Source organism: Leuresthes tenuis, unplaced genomic scaffold (assembly GCF_036924035.1).
Source record: "Leuresthes tenuis unplaced genomic scaffold, fLeuTen1.0.hap1 SCAF_2, whole genome shotgun sequence".
Classification (NCBI taxonomy): Eukaryota; Metazoa; Chordata; class Actinopteri; order Atheriniformes; family Atherinopsidae; genus Leuresthes; species Leuresthes tenuis.
In genome coordinates, this window is record NW_027325356.1 from 12,325,426 (window position 1) to 12,344,036 (window position 18,611).

The window sequence follows — 18,611 nt, forward strand, 5'->3', positions numbered from 1 at the left end:
GGGATAAACCTGGAAACCTGGGAACTGCAAATAAATTATGTTTACAACAATCTAACCTTTAAAAAAAAATACAACTCAAACAAGGATAAAGACAAGAAAATGTAATAACTTTCCCCCTATCCAATCCATACTTCATGATTATCCCTTTCTCCAAAACATTGGAAAAATGGAACTGTCAAAAGAGTCTTGTTGTTCCATTTTCTTTCCCTTGCCCCCCTTCCTGGAGACAAACAAACAAACCCCTGTTAGCACATTTCATCAGCTTTAGGGGTTACAGAACAGATTGAGTATCGACAACGGTGGCTGTCGAGGCTTATGGCTCAAAGGCAACAGTAGAGGAAAATCTCAGGGGTAGGAGATGCAATCGAACGGACCAAAATAATTCAGCAGGACTCACTCGAGGAACAATCCAGTTTGTCATGTGGAATCATGGAGTGTCTGCTTCACAATGAGAGACGGCCCCTGGAGACTTTGCACAGGAGTCAGCATTTGAGTAGCTGAGAGTTAGTGCTCCAACTGGCTCCTCTTTGCCTTTTATCACCTGTAAATTTAGCCACCATAAATCTGTTTCCACAATAGTGCTGCTATACAGACGCACCAGAGAGACACATAAAAAAGACATGATGTTGTGTCTTGGGATATCTTGGTCATTGATGTTTCCCCAGGTGTCATACTCCATTCTGGGAACAATTAGTGTCACTGTTTTGATGTTTTCCTGCTGTTGTAATGGACAGTTGTAGCTCCTTGAAATGGTTTAACATTGTCCACCGGGGGGTTGGCTCAGTTGAGTATCTAACACCATATATTTCTCCTCATTGTAGTTGGTTTTAAGGTATTTGATGACCGCTTGTTCACTGATTTGAGGAGGACAAGACTCTTAGACATGAAAAGGACACTGTCCCTTAGCTTCATTTTGACCCTCCTTTGTGAATAACAGCACAAGGAAAAGCTCTGATTAATTGTTTGGCCTTTTGCTTCCTTTTCACAGACAATGGCCAGCTGCTCTCATTGCACCTGATATTGTTTCTACTGTAACACCTCCTTAAGACAAGAGCCGAATATCCATTTCCCTTTAACCAATTCACAATTTATTTCCCTCCCGCTTCCAATCTCCCTTCCATTTATTATGCATTATTCGCCCCTTTTAAACGATTTTCTACTAAACGCCTTATCTAATTTGGTATTCGGATATGGTTAGCGCTGTTAGCTCAATTAATACAATGACAAGTCCTAAATGCATTCTCTTCACGATCCAGGTGACATTAGGACACTGGCAGCTTCCCACTTTGCACACCATGATCTATACTTTTAGGAATTAATTCATCAGGATAGGTGAATAAATAAAAGAGACAAAGCAGGCTCAATCTTCTACAGGACTGTGCTTTATTTTAGTCTAAGCAGAATATAATGAACTAGAGAACTACAGAGTTCAGGAGCACTATGGGAGATATCATCCCGAATCAGGGAAACGGACCCGAGCCAACGCTAATTCAAATTACATCTTTGTTTCAAACAAGACAGAAAACAGTAACTCAATTTGTTAGAGTCAAATAATAAAATACATGATTACTTTTTTCAATGTGAATTTAAATAACTAAATATACTGCGATAAATTAATTTTGAATGACAACAATTTAAAACAGTGAAATTATATAGTGAAGCTGGGAATGTAATGATCCATGATACAAAAATCAATGGTGCAAAATGACCTATGACTAAAGGTGTACGCTTTAAAGGCTCTCGTTGAATGTTTGATTGACGCAAACTGCTCAGTTAGCTGAGTTTGTTTACATTTTGGTCCTTGTAACCAATGAAAATGGAGGTGGATGACCACATCCGTATTTGTGTCAAAATGGGCTTGAGGCAAAACTGACTCTGGCTAAGTGTTTGTTTGAAAGAGCATTTGGCATACCCAGTATACAGTGTCTGACCGCTGTTAACAGGTAGTGCTGTCAAAGAGAACAGGCTGGGTTTAAGGCAGAATTCCCTCCTCACTTTAACAAACCAACTTCACTGGAGTAAAGCAATGTGACACAATCTAATGTTGCCACAGTGTCTTCAGTGGATGGAGTCACATTAGTGAAGAGACTGTGGTAGAGACGTAAGAAAAGAAAATATGAAACTCGAGAGATATGTAGGTGGGTGATCACAAATAACCATCCAAAAATAAACCAGGAAAAAAATAAAATCATAAGGAAGAGATATACAAGAAAACCAACCATTGTGAAATCAAATGAGATGACGATATAGGTCCAATATAGAACCAATGGGATGGCAAAGTTTGATCATTTTTGTTTGTTTGTTTTCAGTCTTATTTTTTCTTCTCAATACAGCAAAAGGCCTCACATAAGACTGATTCATTTGAACTCAGTTGTGCAGTGGACTTTTTTTTCCTGAATCCATAGACCAGTGTCATCAATCATCTTTTTGCAGTGCAGTTTGCTAATTTTAGTATTGATTTAACAGCTCGCAGTGAGCAAAATCTCTTTGAACTTGCCCATCCACAGGGGATTTCACTAAGGGATTGTGCAGCCAAAACATAAAGAAAAATGATCAAAGCATATCCGAATAAACCTCATGACAATGGGTCTACCCCAGCTTCAGCCTGTAATAACACAACAAAGAAAGAAAATAAAGAAACATTTATCAACATGAGTATAAAATCCCATTTCTGAACATCAGTGCTTCACTATACAAGAAATAAAATCATTTATCTTCTGTTTTTGATAAATTATTTCATAGGTTCCTTTTCTTAGTTTCAATGAAATATATTAACTATTCCTTTATTTTTTTTTAGATGTCTGAATGTGATCTATTGTATGGCCTATAAAGAATGATAAACAGAATTGAAAAATAAGCTATATTGTATGTACAGGTATAATGCAGCTGTGTGGTCAGGAGAGCAATGGTAGATTGAGTCAAGCAAGCACGGAGTTCTGCTGAGATCTACAATAGTTGGTCTCTTGTTTGTCCCCTTCCTCCAGTCTCAGCCTAACCATGTATATATAGTGTCAGCCTTGTGTATTAAATGCTCGATTCCAAAATGGTTTATGTACATGTTAAACAAATTGTTACCTGGAGTTTCATTTAGCAAAACTAGCCTCTTTAAATGCTGTAAAGCCTAAACTTTAACTTCCAGAGATTTCAAAAGTCTGGTGGTAGCTGAGGCTTTCTTTTAATTTTTTTTCACACTGTCAAGCAGAAAGCATGCAGATGGATGAACTTTACTGTCGCTGTCATATCTGTTCATCAATGGAATTGGACTAATCCAATTACTGCACAGGCTATCTTTCCTCTGTCAGAAAAATCATGACATGTTGGTGTTCACAGAATCTTAATTAACGGATCACATCGGGGCCGTGGCTTAGGTTTGACACTAAGTCAGATACTTCCTAAGCCTTGGTCCGATGCTTAGGGTTGTAGGATGCATGTTCACAGCCCAAACCTAAGGGGCTTAAAAGGACTAAAACTCTCCTAAATCCCTGCACTGCTGTGGATACATTTTATAATGACATCATTGTCCCACAGAGTTAGGCTTCTCAACACAAGTTGCTATACAACCTCTCCCTGTTTTTGTATTTAAAAGGCTATTTACAGTAAGGAATAGAAAGGGGGGGTCTTTGCCTTCAATACTCTCTGTTGTGTCTTCAAAGTTGGGTGCACACTTCCAGAAGTTCTTTGTATTGGCTGCATGGTGGCCTCTTTTGTTGTGTCTTTGTTATTCTTGGAATTGAATGACGGTATTATAAGTCCAAAGCAAGATTTAGGTGGTTGATCAGCCCCTCTGCTGGCTCAGCGTTCCCCATGATTGGATGTGGTCGCACAACTCCTACTGTCCTCATGTGTATCTGCTCAACCTCCTTCAGGATCAGGGATAAGGCAAGGCTCTGAACCGCTCCACTAATCATGACATCATAATGGCTGATGCCCTGAGTATTGGGAGTGATTTTGTGGAGTTTCAGTTTAGCACACAGCACCCCCACAACCCAGTGCCCATTTTCCACTATTACCATCTCCACCTTTTCCTATTCAAAATCCCATTTCCACAACTAAACCTTTTTCTGCACCAAAATGAGATGACGGAAAAGTGTTCTCCCAAAGCAGCTATTAAATGAGAGGCATTAATTTCTTCTCTCCTGTCCACCAGGTTCCTTTAATTATCTCTCCACTTTCAGTCAATTACATTTCACTTCCTTTCTTTGACAATCACTGCTATTTCAGGGTGAGTGTTATGCACCCAGGGGGTTGGAGATCCGTGCTTTAGCAGTCTTCTGGTCTGTTCTGCCATTGGCTGTGACCCTCTAAGGATATGTGCGACTCTACACAATGAGCCTTGTGAGCAGTGGTGTATAGACAGTTGAAATGGGCATAACACCTACACACGCTTCCTATTTCTGAGTAGATACAGGTATCATTAGCTTACGATTTTTTATTTTTTTGTAATTTTAATTCAAAAAGATTTGTTTGGTCCTTACTGTACGGTATCTTTCAGTTCACCACTGATTTATTTGATGCTCATCAAAGGCAGAACAGTGACCACAGATATGATAGGATTTTTCCTTTTGGAGCTATGCATAACTTTTGACATGTCAGCATAATTTATAATTGTCAGAATTAATTAGATTTATACTTATTCCTATAAACTCAAGTGTCAAATTACATTCCCTCAAAATACATTTTTGGGGAAATATCAAATAATAGTTTTAAACATATCCTTGAGTTCCAGCCAGGCCTACATTTCTCAGTACTCATACAGGTGAAACTTATTGTGAACTAAAAAACCCAACTGGACTGATGCAAAGGGCACAATAGGCAGAGACTAATAAAATAAATGGGTAATGAGATAAGAAAAAAAAAAGCATTCTCTTCTTTATTCCTCTTATTTTGGTAGTTTCACTGTGATCTTTGCTTTTAATGCCCGTCACTTCAGTAACGTCCTCCCTGGGGTGTAAAGGTAATGGGAGCACCCTAATTAAACGTGTTGAAGTGCTGATTACACGTTGCCCAATTTAGCCCTGGCATAGCAGATATGCTACATGAATGCTGCGCTATTAGTCAAGCCAGGCAGTGGGATAGTAGGCAAAGCTAGGTTTTGGCTCACTGGGGAATCAATGTGACAGTAGTAGTGGGAACTTGCACACCATCTGATATACAGAGACAGAGAAGTTCTGTGGAGAGTGCTTGCAAGAGTTATGTGACTATGTGTATTCTAGAGAGGACATTTGGTTGCGCATGGAACATTAGATTGCCCATTGATCAGTTCAGCATCACACAGAAAACACATACTTTATGGAGAACATGGCTTTGCTTTGAGCTAATTCATGCAGCTTCTAGCATTTATACCATTGGTTTAATCAAGGGAAGAGGAAGAAAGGCTGGGTTTAAATGCATTTTTAAAAGCTGTTAATTGATGGACATCATTTTGAATCTGAAGAGCTGTGCTTCTGAATATCATGTTAGTGTTGACCAAAACTGTGCTTTGCAGGTGCCCTGGGATACAAATAAATACAAATAAAGACAGCAGTCTGAGCAAGTCATTTTGTAAAATTGGGTGACCTCTGTTCTTGACTGCTGAAATGCATTTTGTTGCTGAAAAAGAATCACAATAGCACAGCAGCTGCTTCTCCTGGATTGAGCGTTTTGTTGTAAAATTGTTGGTTTCGTCCCAGTTTTAAACAACTCTTCCTGTAACCTTTGTGGTGAACCTTTGTCTGCACCCTTCTATTCTAATTGTTATTAATGTCAATTTGCCTTGCAATTTTATCACCTTGTTATAATACAGAAGGTTTTGTTCCACATCCTCCATTGCCTTTTCGGGTAAATTCGACTGTATTATTGGTGCCAGGTCAACTGTCAGCAGCCTTGCCAGGGAGTAGGCACAAACATAATTCGCACTAATCTTCCTTCTGTCATCCATGTGCATGCAGGGGACCATCTCTACAGTCATTTGGTCCAAGTGATTATCCTGGTCATTTTTCACTTGGTTGCTGCTAATGTATAGAAGCTGATGATTAGAGTGTGATTACAGGGAAAGGTGAAAAAGCATGTCTAATATGGTGCTGGAGATAATTGAAGGGTAGTGAGCAGAGACATTAGCCAGGTTTGAAAATGCTGTTCCAAAGGGAGAGACGATGAACAGTTGTGCTGTGGTTTGGAAAGGCATGGCTGCTGTTAGGACAGTGGAAAGAGGAGGTGGTACAAGGCATGCTGATATTATGGACTGAAATCAAGACCTTCAGCCTATTTAAATGACAAAAGCAGTGCAATATAAACAAGAATTTCCTGGCACAAATGATCAGTTCTTTCTTCTCCGATTTGAAACAGATCCGGTTTGCATCTGAATTTTATGAAAAAAAGAGGGAGGTAATGACAAGAAGAAGAAAAGTCTCAGTAGTGAATATGAACTGGTTGGACTGGTGCCTACAGTACTCAAGCTCAGTCCTGATTAATCCTTAAATCTGGTTCTTTGAAATCATATATCACAAAAATCTATAATGTTTGTCACCAGGGGCTTAATTACAGCTTCTAATTTTATCAGATAAATCATTCTGCAGCAACCTAGAAGCATCAGTTCAAAAAGATCTCAATGTGATAAGTTGTTGACTTCCTTTCTTCCCCCCCCCCCTTCTTGCGTTGCCCTGCCTCTTAATGCCAGCTGTCAGTGCTCAGAGGGCTGGTGTACGGATGTGAGCTGGTGTTCAGCAGAGAAAATTGGGAAGTGCTCATCGTGACTGAAACAGCATTGGTCCTCCCTCTAGACACACTCTAAACATATTGATCTGGTTTCAGAGAGGAGCCCTCTTCCACAACTCTAAAGCAGTCAAAAGTAAAGACTATGGGACTCTAAATCAAGACATGACAGCAGCGGAGTGCTTTGCTCTGTCAGTGTCAGAGAAGCTACAGGCGAGCTGAACAATGGTTCAGAGTGGTTGTTAGAATTATAATAGATTTAGCCTGTTTAAGCAGTAACTTTTTTCTCCCCCATAAGGTCTATGTACAAAATATGAAGAAAGCAGGTCAGTAAAGATGTTTACGGTGGAATTTTTTAACATTATATTTGACAGAGCTAAATGAGCCCTAAAAGCCTGCACTTGTTTGCCATCATTGCAGTAAATTGAATTTGTCTTCAGAGAAATGTTTCTTTTCATCTACCAAGAGATGAGATTTAATTTTCTCAATCAAGAGTTTTGCAGCACCTCCAGTATGAACATACAGTCTTGGCATGTCGCTCATCAACGTCCTGGTTAGTTTAGATTGGCGTATTGTTTTGAGGGAAAACCACATGGCCCAATTCATTACTAAACTGTTAATCCTTCTGGCAGTTACAGTAGCTGTCACCTTACTCCTCCTCTTTTCCTTTTTCGCTGCTCCCCTCATGATCATGCCTCTCTCTTTTAACCGTCTCCTTTTAATGACTTGTGGCTTCATAATTCACACTTCATGATGAAATACAAAAGGTCAAGAAAAAAAAATAACAGAAGACACCCAATGTCCATTTTACTTGGTCTTTACAGTGGATTGTCGCTTGAAGACAAAGGCTAGCGAGAAGCCTTAAACATCTGCACTTCGTCCAGCACAGACATCGATAAGTTCAGTCCTTATTTTCTCTTGTCATCCTTTTTTGTCTTCCAGAACAGTCTTTCCATAGCTGTCACAGAGTGCAGTGACTTACACATCATGATGAGTGAGATATCCAGTGGCTGGTACCTTAACATCCAAGAGACACACAGGGGTAGATGAATGTGTTCCTTTATCCCCCTTTTTTTTTTAACCCCCTTGTCATTTCAACTTCAAGTATATTTTTTAAACAACAGCAAAAGTTAGCAAATCTACATCTTTTTTTTTTTCTAGTCTACTTAACTATTCTACAACCTGGTGCTAAATCAGCATCCAGAGCAAAAGATCAGCCCCTATTCTACGATTCCATGTCTTTTTTATACATTATTTCCATTTTCTTTTATTCATACTTACAGTAGGCCACTGGATATTGATTTGATGATTTTTTTGACTATGAGTAAATTGTAATACTTGCAGCTACAAGGTATGAGTTTTTTTAAATATATATTTATATATTTATATATTTATAATCTTTTAAAAAGCATTTAGTCCTTTGGTCCCTATTTCCTAAGGAATGATGCATGTAAATTATCCTGGATTCTCAACTTGTCTCCTCTTCTTCTTGTTTTCTTCTTCGATCCAGAGCTTGCCCTGTCACAGAGCACAACACCTGTGTAGGCACAAAAACCAAAATGGCAGCAGGCTGGTGTGTGTGTTTGTGTGTGTTTGTGTGTGTGCGCACACGCATGAGTTTGCTTCAGTACTTGTGTTGGCATTTGCACGTATTTATACATGTACAAAGTTAGGTTTTTGTTTTTTGTTTTTCAGTTGTTTTTTATTGTCCAGTTTTTCTTTTAAGTGTAGCTTCTTTAAACGTGTATGTTTGGTTTATTTTCTGTTTGTGTGTTTATCTATATCCTGTGTCAGTATGCATGCTTTGAGCATAATGAGTCTATAAAGGTTTTTTTTTTCCCGTCATGTCTAAAAAACAGCAGCAAAAAGTTGGTCTCTGCAAAAAATCTTCTTCCACAGACGCCAAAGCAAAACAGGGAAAAAAGAGGCATTTGCGAAGAAAGAAAAAATCAAATAAGAGAAAAAAACAACTCTGGGATCCTTCATTCAGTCACCCAATCTTTCAGCGGCCTTCCAGGAGGATCAAGGGACCACCCTTCCTTCATGATATGTAGCAGAACAAGAAGTCTTTGTACTTTTACTGCACTTGTGGAAATAAGGTGTTGTGGCCCTTCATCCTGTGACACAGAGAGAGGAGGAGAGAAAGAGACAGGGGAGAATAAGGTGAGTGGATTCAGTGAGGCTGTGGCAAACATGCTCAGGGTTGCTGGCTCCTGGTTATCACACAGACTGACAGGCACAGCCAACAGCATGAGAAACAGACGGGGAGGAGAAAAAAAAAACGGAGAGTGTCAATCACAGCCAGAAATAAGTGGGCTAGAGGTGGGGTGGGAGATTTGTGTTTAAACCATATGGAACAGACATCTACACTGTGACAGCACTAATCCAAGGAAGGCCTAATTTAAACAGACTACATCTTCCTGGGGGATAAAAAAATTTCCAGAGATGGTGCGATCATTTTTCTTTATTATTCATAACAAACTAAAAAAGAGGAAAAGGAATACATAAAGAAAACAAGACTGTCTGTGGATTGAAATTATGTAATAATTATAATGACTGAAAACTGATGGCTGGAAAGAAATGTACATATATCAATAAATATCCTCTAATTAGGAACCCATAACATTTTTGCTGCCTTTAACTTGAATGTGTCCTTGTAATCAAGCTTTGGATATAAAAAAAGATCCTGTTTACAGCTTATCAACTCTAATATGTTATGAGCTCTGATGTGGGCGAAGAAAGGCTACAAAATCACAGCAAATCAGTCTCTGGGAGTGAACATGAAAGGGTCTGACTTTGTGACGGAAGCCCTCGCCCAGGCACTCTTTGTTCTACCTTTTCATTCCTGTAAATGAGCTTGTTACCATTTCATAATAGATCTGCTTTTCAGATAGCGAAGCTGAGATTCAAACATATTTCTCATGTGTAACAAAGCGAGCCCAGCCATTAGTGACATATAGCTCTAACAGTCCCAATTACAGATGCATTCTTTTGTGCACTACTGGCAATTCTCCTTATACATGTTCCACAAAAGAAACACACTGTGGCTTTAGGATCTTTTTTTTTTCATCTAAGTAAACAACTTCCCTCAAAGCATCAAACTATTTCACCCAACAACTTTTTCAAATAATAAAGAATTTTCTTTTATTTCCTCACAAACTAGCATTATGCTCCACATAATAACCATCTTCTTAGATGGCTCCATAAAGGAATCCTGGGGCCAGATGCATAAAACTGTGTGTATACACAAAAGCAAAAACATTCATAGACATTTAGTTTTGCCACATTTATTATGCATTGAGTAGTTATGGTTCTCTTTAATAAATCTCATTAATCGTGAAGCTATAAGCAAGTGCATGAACCAGATGCCCATTCCCACTTTTGAATGGATGTGAATGCTACCACAGCTGTAATTTACGGGGGATGGGTGGGTTGCAACCCACCCAATAATCCACACAAGCCACCACAACCCACCCAATATGATTTCATAATTATTGATGATGAATGTTAAGTATTATAAACAAGACAATGGGGTAGATTTTCTCAATTTAGCAGTAAAATATAGTGGCGTTTGTCTGCGCCCCCTCCCGCTCTGAGATTTGGTTTTGCCCAACTCAGACCTGTAAGTACATCCGTCCTCCAGTGTCTCCCCATGTGTGTACGAAGCATCCATGGTGATATGAAGACAGCACGAGAGAAAAAGAACCAACAATTTTAAGTTGTTGGTTGGGCAAAAGAATGAAAATAGCTTCCCAACAGGAGGTACGCTACTGAATGTTACAGTCTTTAGTTTTTTGCATATAAAAATTATGTTTGCACCACAACTAAATAAACACAACAAGGAGAACAACTGTAAAGAAGAAGTGTGATTTTACCAATATAGAAATGAGACACTCATCAGTGAAGTGGATTTAAGTTATTTGGTGGTTTCAGCTCTGGAATAATGGCCAGAATAAAAATTGCTTAATGGTAAAAAGTAACAAGTATTCAGCTCTGAGAGTTCAGAACACCTGCAAAAATGCTAATAATTTAATTATAAATCAGTGGTCAAAACGCACAGCAGCTTGCACAGCGACCGGCTCAAACTGCAAATGTACAGATATTCTGAACAGCATACAGTGCTGTATGGCGGTAATCAGGAGGGAGACACAAATGTACAGATATTGCACAGATGTTGGCTGGTTTCTTTACCATACTTTATAACCAGTATTTATAAATCACAGTTCAATCATTTTAATGATTAAAAAAGAGGAAAACTTGTAATGTAATTGTAATTGTGTTACATTAAACTTGGATACCATTCTTTTAATTTCCACCTTCCACTCCCCCTCATGAGGGTCAAGTTACTTTTAGAAGGTGTATGCATGGTCTGAAAGATCAGGTTCCCTCATCCTCATCACACATCCGTCCTTTATAAATACTAGTTTGTGTTTAGCGAAAGGTTATTTTTGTGTGAACGCATCAGTTATGCATCAGACTCCTGGTAGTTGAGAAGCATAGTTGATGCCAGAAAAACTTTCTCTTTATGTGAGTCACCTGCAAGTCGTCTGAGAGAATAAAAATCTACTCACTTCTATCAAGATATACCTTGGAGAGTAGTAACAATTTCAATTGCAAAAAAAGACCACCATTTTTTTTTCTCCACAAAATGTGTTTATGTTATTTTAGTTTTTGTTTTTCAGTTAATCAAACAACAATTATCTGACATATAAATACCAAATATATAAGATCCAACTGATCTGGCAGTATTCTCCTATTAAAAACACAAGAACACCATGCCTAAAGATCTGTGTACAATATGCGCGGTGGACAGTTTTTGGCCCATGTGGGTCTTTGGCACTGCCTCCAGCTCTTCTATTGTAATTGGTTTCCACCCTCATAAATAAATAAATGGGAAGTGATTCTCATGTTGGGCAAACAAAACAATCTTGCAGAAGTATTCCCTGTACAGATGGAATCCACAGAGAAGTGGAGTGTCAACATTTGCCTGTGCACTCTGTGTGGACATTAGAGCTTTAATTGGCTACACAAACATAGGGTCATCTCGGCCATCTCTCAGCTAAACAGCTGTCGATCGTATGGGGAAAAAAGTCCTTTTTGCAAAGACTAATTGAAAAACAAAGAAATAGTTGGGTGAAAGAAGAACACTGTATATGTAAATGTGAAGAAAAAGAGAAATAGAGAGTACAGTACATCCATACACATGAACCCCACAAGAGAAAGTATAACATCACAAGGGCACACGGTACAATGGCACAAAGGGTTAAAGGCCACTTCCAGTTTTAATCAACCACCCAGTCAGCACGTCATGTACATTACCAGCCAAGAAAGGCATCGATAACTGCACTCCACAAACTGCCAATATACAATATACAGTATATATATAAATATATATAAAAGAAGGGCAGAATATGAAGAGATAGAGTTCAGAGATATCAACCAACGCCACGTCATGCAACGCAGTCACAGTCCCACCACATGACGTCATCCAAAAGAAAATGACACCATGGGTTCAACTTACAGCTGTGGGAACTTGGCCCCGTGACAGATGTCGGGGGAGGGGGCTGTGTGGCTATAGCGAAGAAAGGCCACCTCACACTGATTGGCCGTGTCAGGTTGCCAGGTTGATGGGAGTGCAAAAAAACAAAAGAAAGAAACAGTGGGATTTTCTTTTTCTTGAATCAGAATTCAAAGCACCCTTTCTATTTTTGTGATCTACACTCTCACTTTATTCTGGCTGACAAATCAAACAAGATTATTATGGTTATTACCATAAAATTGAAAAAGTAAAGACAGTGAAACAATAGTAAGAGGACAAATGATATTCAGCACAGAAACAGGCTTTTTTTGTGCCTAAATGTGGAGAAATATTCTCAGACTGACAACATTTGCAGGTTAAAAGGTTGAATTGATTGAGTTTTTTTTTATATTCACATAGATAACCCTTATGGCAGAAATTTTCAGAAACTTGTCCTGTTTGCAGTAATTGGATTTGCCTAGCATTATTTGCTATGAGGGTGGCCGTGCAATAAGTGCTTCAGCTTTTTTTCCTTTCTTTTTTTTTTTTTGCATTAAGTTTATCTTTCAGACACAGAATGCAATTTTAGAGTAGCAGGGTTCCTGAGACTAGAAAAAGAGAATGCTGTCTGATCGTGTTTTTAATTCAACTTCAAAGCAACGCTGTTAGTGTTAGAGACAAAAAGGGGCTTCTGAAGTTATGCACATTCTGAAGTTATTTAAGTTTTTACCTATAAGAAGAAACACAAAAGAAAATCATCTTTCAAGTCCCATCAAAAGTTTGTCATAGTAATAGAAGTTAGAGTTGAACTTTGTATGTCTGCAGATGTCTGCCATCATGCCAGAATCCAGAAATGAAAAGGAAACAAAAATATTTTCCCAAAAGATTGTGTTTATATAAGATTCTAATGATTCCTTAGAATCTGTAAAGCTATAACTACGACAAAGAACTGGCTTTGGAAGCCCCAGTGTATTGTTTCTTTCATGCTTTCATAGGATTGGTCTCGGTTTTGCTCTACTGATTTTCTTCAACTCAACAACAGAAATGGCATGATAAGGGAAAAAAAAAAAACAGATATGGTTTTAATTGGACCAGAGACAAAAGAGGACATGGAAAACACAAACACCACCATCCATGCACACAACTCTTGCTGAGGTGATGGAATGTTATTGGAGGGAAATGTCTTAACTTGCTTTCAAAGTATGTCTCGATGACTGCCCTGTCATTCGGTGCTGTTGCAGGATATTTTCCATTTGTCCCTCGTTAATGTGCTAAATCAAATTCTCCCACCCACTTTCTCTTCTCCGTGTCAGCTTTGAAAGCTTCTCCTCAATTAGCAGGGCATAGCTCTATTCAAATGCTATCAGGAAACTGATAGAGGGAGCATCTATCATTTGTATTGCATATGCCAACCTATGGCTTTATAAGAGTCAAATCTAAAACAAGCAAATGAGATTACCAATCTTTTATTGATGCAGGAATAGAACTCAGGCTTATGTTATTGTAATGAAAAGTTGTCCAGCCAGTTGGGTTCAGAGAGCATGCATCTATATTATTTTTGCATTGGCAGCTGCGGTTTGTAACAGATGGGCGATGATTATTTGAATCAAGTGTGACACTGTGAAATTAATCTATTGAGGGATGGTGCTGCTAAAAGCAATCTGTATTTTTATTGTCATGTATGAAAGCTCTGACTTTTTTCGGGGTCAAAATAAGCACTAATGCTGATATATGCCAGCAGATGCACCATTTTCTCACCCCAGAAAGGTAACCACACAGCAAATTTTGCAGTATGGCTATCAGGAGTTCACAAAAAAAAATTAAAAAAGAGTGAGGTGACAATGCTACTAAAGCGCCAGAATTTTGCTTACAGATAACACAGTATTAAATCAATGTATTGTGTTTAATTAAGACTGATATTACTGTGCAGTACATTTTGAATATGAATGTTGGCTTTATCATAAAGATGTGAAATACCATTTAATAGAATCCTATTTATTAATGCTTAAAAAAGAGGTGCATAGGAATGTCTAGATTGTCATTACTCTTTAGTGAGCAGATAATCTCCCATTAAGTAACAGAACGTCCTCAGAGTTGCTCCTGAAATGATCAGCAACATCTAAGTGCTTGTAAAGATTTTTGGCACTCTTGTTGGAGAGCTGCCAATAGTTGACCAAATTATATTTGAAATAGTAAATATAATATAATTACAGTATAAATATATTTTTTGTATATTATCCATCCTATCTATGTTTTTTCCTTCCCAAGTTGATATTGAGAAATTCATGTACAACATTTCGAAACATTAACTATAACTTACATACGATGGGGAGCGATATATAGAGAAAATTCCAGAACTAAAAAGTAACACTGCATAAACATTTGAGAAAAGGCTCATTGTTTAATATCTGTCTGCTTCAGGGTTCATGGAGACCTACTTTAACTTAAATAAACTGAGCGCAGAATCATACAGCAGAGGGCTTCCCCAACGCTTGTGTACAGCTGCAGATTTCACAGATCATAGGGAATAACCAATATTCAATAAATGTGTCTTTAAAAATATTAAAAAATGAATCACCAAAACAGAAATGATCTTGCTAATGTAAATTAGTGTTTAGATATTTAGCTAAAAATAAAAGTCAGTGGACAAACTTTTGGAAAGTCTAAGTATAACCAAGATATAGGTGTGATTTAAATCTTCAGTGATCGCCATTAATGGATGGGTGTGTTATTTTTGTACCTTGGCAACAACTTAGCTGATAATGTCACACTGTGTTGGCAGGTGATCCAGGTGAACTGTCCTAGTGGATAATATACGCTCCTTCAAGAAACATGAACTGTAACTGTTTTTAGTTGAGAACAGATGTGCCAAACAGCAGTTGGAACAACCAGTGTTGCATTAGGCGGTTAGAGTAGTTCATAATAGAAGCCACTGCAGCAAGTAAATGTTTTTCCGTTGAGCATCTTTTACTTTTTGGCCAGCACATATCATTTTTCTGTCACGTCACAAGCACATCTAGATTTATTCTTATTCATCTCCTCTCAGATTTTTCCAATCAATCAAGGTAAAACTTTTAGCAAGTAGTTGACAGAAATGCTTTGCTGAGCTAATTTAGGAGGGAAAGAAATGATATTTGGTTTTATAAACTTGTATTTTAAGACCTGGATTTCAGTGCCATTGTCAGTAGACAGATATCTTTTAGCACATCTGGGTAGCAATGATATCATAAGTCCTACCTGTAACTTCCCGAAAGTGTGAAAGAGATCAAACAAACTCCAGAAGAGAAAATGCATTTCTGTGGAGCCGGGTCAGTGCTTTAGATGTAGGTTCTTGTTTTCATATTAATATAGCATAAATATTACTGCTGTGGCATACCAGCAAGACTGACTTTGTCCATCACTACATTTCCCAAGTGAAATGGATGGTTTTCAATGTACCATAATGTTTTATGGCCTGAGTGTCACTGTACCTGGGTATGGACAGCAGACGAGTCAGTAAGGTCGGTTGGCATCCTTTGGCCGCTTTAGCTGCACCTTCAGCCTCTTCATGCCTATTTGAAAGCCGTTCATGGCCTGGATAGCGGCTTGAGCACTGGATGGGTTATCAAAACTCACAAAGCCTGAGTAGAGATCACAGAGCAAGGGAGGGATGAGACATGAAGAGAGAAGAATGGGAGGGACGGACGGGAAGAAAAGAAAGGGGGAGAGAAAGAAGCAAGGAGAAAAGACAACTAAGATGAAAGAAGAGAAGAAAAAAAATCTTTTAAACTCTCAACAATGACATAACAATAGCTCTTTGTTTTCTCTTTTCAGTAGATTAATTGAAAATCTCTGAATTAAAAAAGATTACACAAAATACCATAAAGGCTAATAACACAGATATTAAAAATCAAACAAAGGGTTATTAGTAACCAGGATTTGAACTCAAACAGAGAAAAGGAAAAGACATAAAAGGTGTTCAAAGATTAAAGAGGAAAAAAAGCTTTTCAGAGAAAAGCAGTGTTTGAGCCACACAAGAGCAGTAGGGCTGTGTGTGTGTTTTCATTTTACGTGTGTGACTGAGCATGTATCTAAGTAAAGAGCAAAGGGCAGGGGGTCGCGATGAGATGCTAGGAGCAAGGTGTGTAGGACGGAGGTGCCTGCTGCTCTGAGTTATCACTTGGGTGTCGAGGCAGAATGAGCCCACAGCTTTCCCCTCCGGGACTCCTTGCCTGCTCTTATCAGACACCTCTGTGATTGACGGCCAGAATTTTCCGCCTGCCAGCTGATTTGATCACACTGCTATGGGTCCAATTTAATTTGGGGGGAGAGGGCAGGCTTTTGTCAGTGCTGGTGAGATAAGGCTGCTGCTTTTACAAACCCTTTAAACAAACTGAGCAGGGAAGGGCCTGTCAGTTGGTAGTGATCCCCCTCCCAGTCCTACACACACACACACACACACACACGCACTAGCTCTGGCTGTAATGAAACTCTATACCTCACATTTACATCCTCATGCCAAGAAGTTGATAGGATTTTTGTTGTGCATAGGAGTAGTACAAAGAGTACATTGCAAACTTTTTTTTAATCCATTAAAAGCTTAAGGCTCATTAAAGCAGACATATTATTGCATTTTTGTTTGTTTGTATTTGCCTTTTCTATTTTTGTGTTATATATACAAAGTGCACACTAAAGAGAGTTATCAACAAAACTTTTTGAAATAAGAAAAATAAATCCAGGCGTCTTGATATAAAACTTGAGAGAAGTCTTCAAGAATTTCTTCAATTTATGTTGATTGTGATTATTTTTTCATGTCAGTGTGTTTAGTCAATGTTTATTCTCTAGAGGCGGAAACAGCCGATTGTTCATCTTATAAAACTTTTGAGTGACATCAGATACTCAGTAGCAAAAGGCATTTACATCTTTCCTAATGTGCATCAACTCTTTTTCAAAAGGGAGGAATCGAAAAACCTTTTTGGTAAAATATAGGATTCTTTAAAGATATTTGGGCATTTTTATTAACCTTGTCCATTTCCAACTTCGAAAGGCACATAAAATGTTGATGGAATCATCAAATATTGTCTTCCACAGAAAACCTACTCTTGAACTGTCCTGAAATGCTCTGTTGACAATCTAGACAACTCTTCAATCACTTCTCTTTGTCGTCATATTTTTCCTGAAGAGCTTGAATAAGGGCAACTGGACTTCTTCTTGGATCTTGAAGACGTTTCACCTCTCATCTAAAAGGCTTCTTCAGTTCTAAAGATGGTGGAGAGTATCAGCTTCTAAGGTCGTTACAGTCACATTTGTCATTGAATATCCTCAAGATCCAAGAGGAAGTCTTGACTGAGAATCTACACCAACATATGTCACATTTGAACAATTTTTCCCCAGCAGCTGGACACGCCCACGACCAAACTTAAATAGACTGAACAGGAGCCTTGCCACCTCTGCTGTTTCTTTCCTTGTTAGAAACGATAATGATTACTATAAAATATCAAAGCTACAAGCAAGACAGAACTCAAATTATTGTTCCATTCCTCTCTGAAGCAATGGGAACCAAATGGATCATGTTTTAGTTTTCCTGGCCACTACAGCAACGTGTAAATACTCTTTTTTTCTTTTGTTTGTTTTGTTTTGCTTCACAAGTTGTTCCATTGACGTAAGAGTTGTGATTGGTCTGCAATAATATTCAAGTGGATAATACATGTCAAAGTAACATCCACATCGGTACCATGACCTAAGTTTAGTCTTAGGTCTAAATAGTCTCATAACAGAATGATCAGTCAGTGGGTCTACATGATGAGATTAATTCGAATATAGCTATAGTTGGATTATGCTACTTATTTGAGCAACGGTAATTATCCAAGTAGACATGGTGGTGAATAAATGGAATCATTGGTACAAAGCATGTCATACCCCGGTACAATAGGTGGTGCTGTACCCATTTCAACTATTGCTAATAGAGCCACTTCTGGTTGACCCCTTCACCACCACTAACAACAACAACAACAAGTTCAGGCATTCGAGAAAGATGGCGAACGAAGAGCAAGATGAAGCTGCGTTCTCTATATTTCGTTTGTGATGAGCTGGTTATTGCACAAACGCATGCACAACGGCGCATTCTCCATCACTTTGTTTGTTTCTTTCCAACAGCGGCGACAACAACAGTAATACTGTCTCCTTTGACTTCCAGTTCACAACCCCGGGAAAATATTTCAAGCATGCGCAGAACGTAAAATATACAAAATATACAAATATACAAGTATGTTTAGTGTGACTATCAACCGAGTTATCTCGGGGTCTTAATCCGACTGCAAGTAATCCGATCTGGTCCAATTTTTAGTCAAACTAAGGTGTCTACATGAACTCAGTGTTACTGTAATTTAGCTATTAATCTGATTCTTTACAGTGCCGTGTTTTG

The 18,611-nt window shown here is 38.4% G+C and overlaps 2 protein-coding genes across 5 annotated transcripts in view; both read right to left on the reverse strand.

The window, feature by feature from the left end:
• Window positions 1–1,376: 1,376 nt before the first annotated feature.
• Window positions 1,377–18,611, reverse strand: part of celf6 (CUGBP Elav-like family member 6) — a 141,052-nt gene continuing 123,817 nt past the window's right edge. For 3 of the 4 annotated variants that reach the window (XM_072380222.1, XM_072380221.1, XM_072380219.1), the window contains 2 exons: window positions 15,679–15,828; window positions 1,377–8,807 (listed from right to left, as the gene is read on the reverse strand). In XM_072380222.1, coding sequence (XP_072236323.1) covers window positions 15,701–15,828 — 128 coding nt within the window. In that variant the 3' untranslated portion in view covers window positions 1,377–8,807; window positions 15,679–15,700. Of the gene's footprint in view, window positions 8,808–12,215; window positions 12,289–15,678; window positions 15,829–18,611 lie in introns of those variants that run through there. The other variant, XM_072380220.1, reaches the window with a different exon arrangement.
• LOC140301651 (trans-1,2-dihydrobenzene-1,2-diol dehydrogenase-like) overlaps window positions 17,329–18,611 on the reverse strand; it is a 208,614-nt gene continuing 207,331 nt past the window's right edge. The window contains exon 8 of the mRNA XM_072380225.1: window positions 17,329–17,342. The gene's annotated coding sequence lies outside the window, so the exon portion shown is untranslated. The remainder of the gene's footprint in view (window positions 17,343–18,611) is intronic.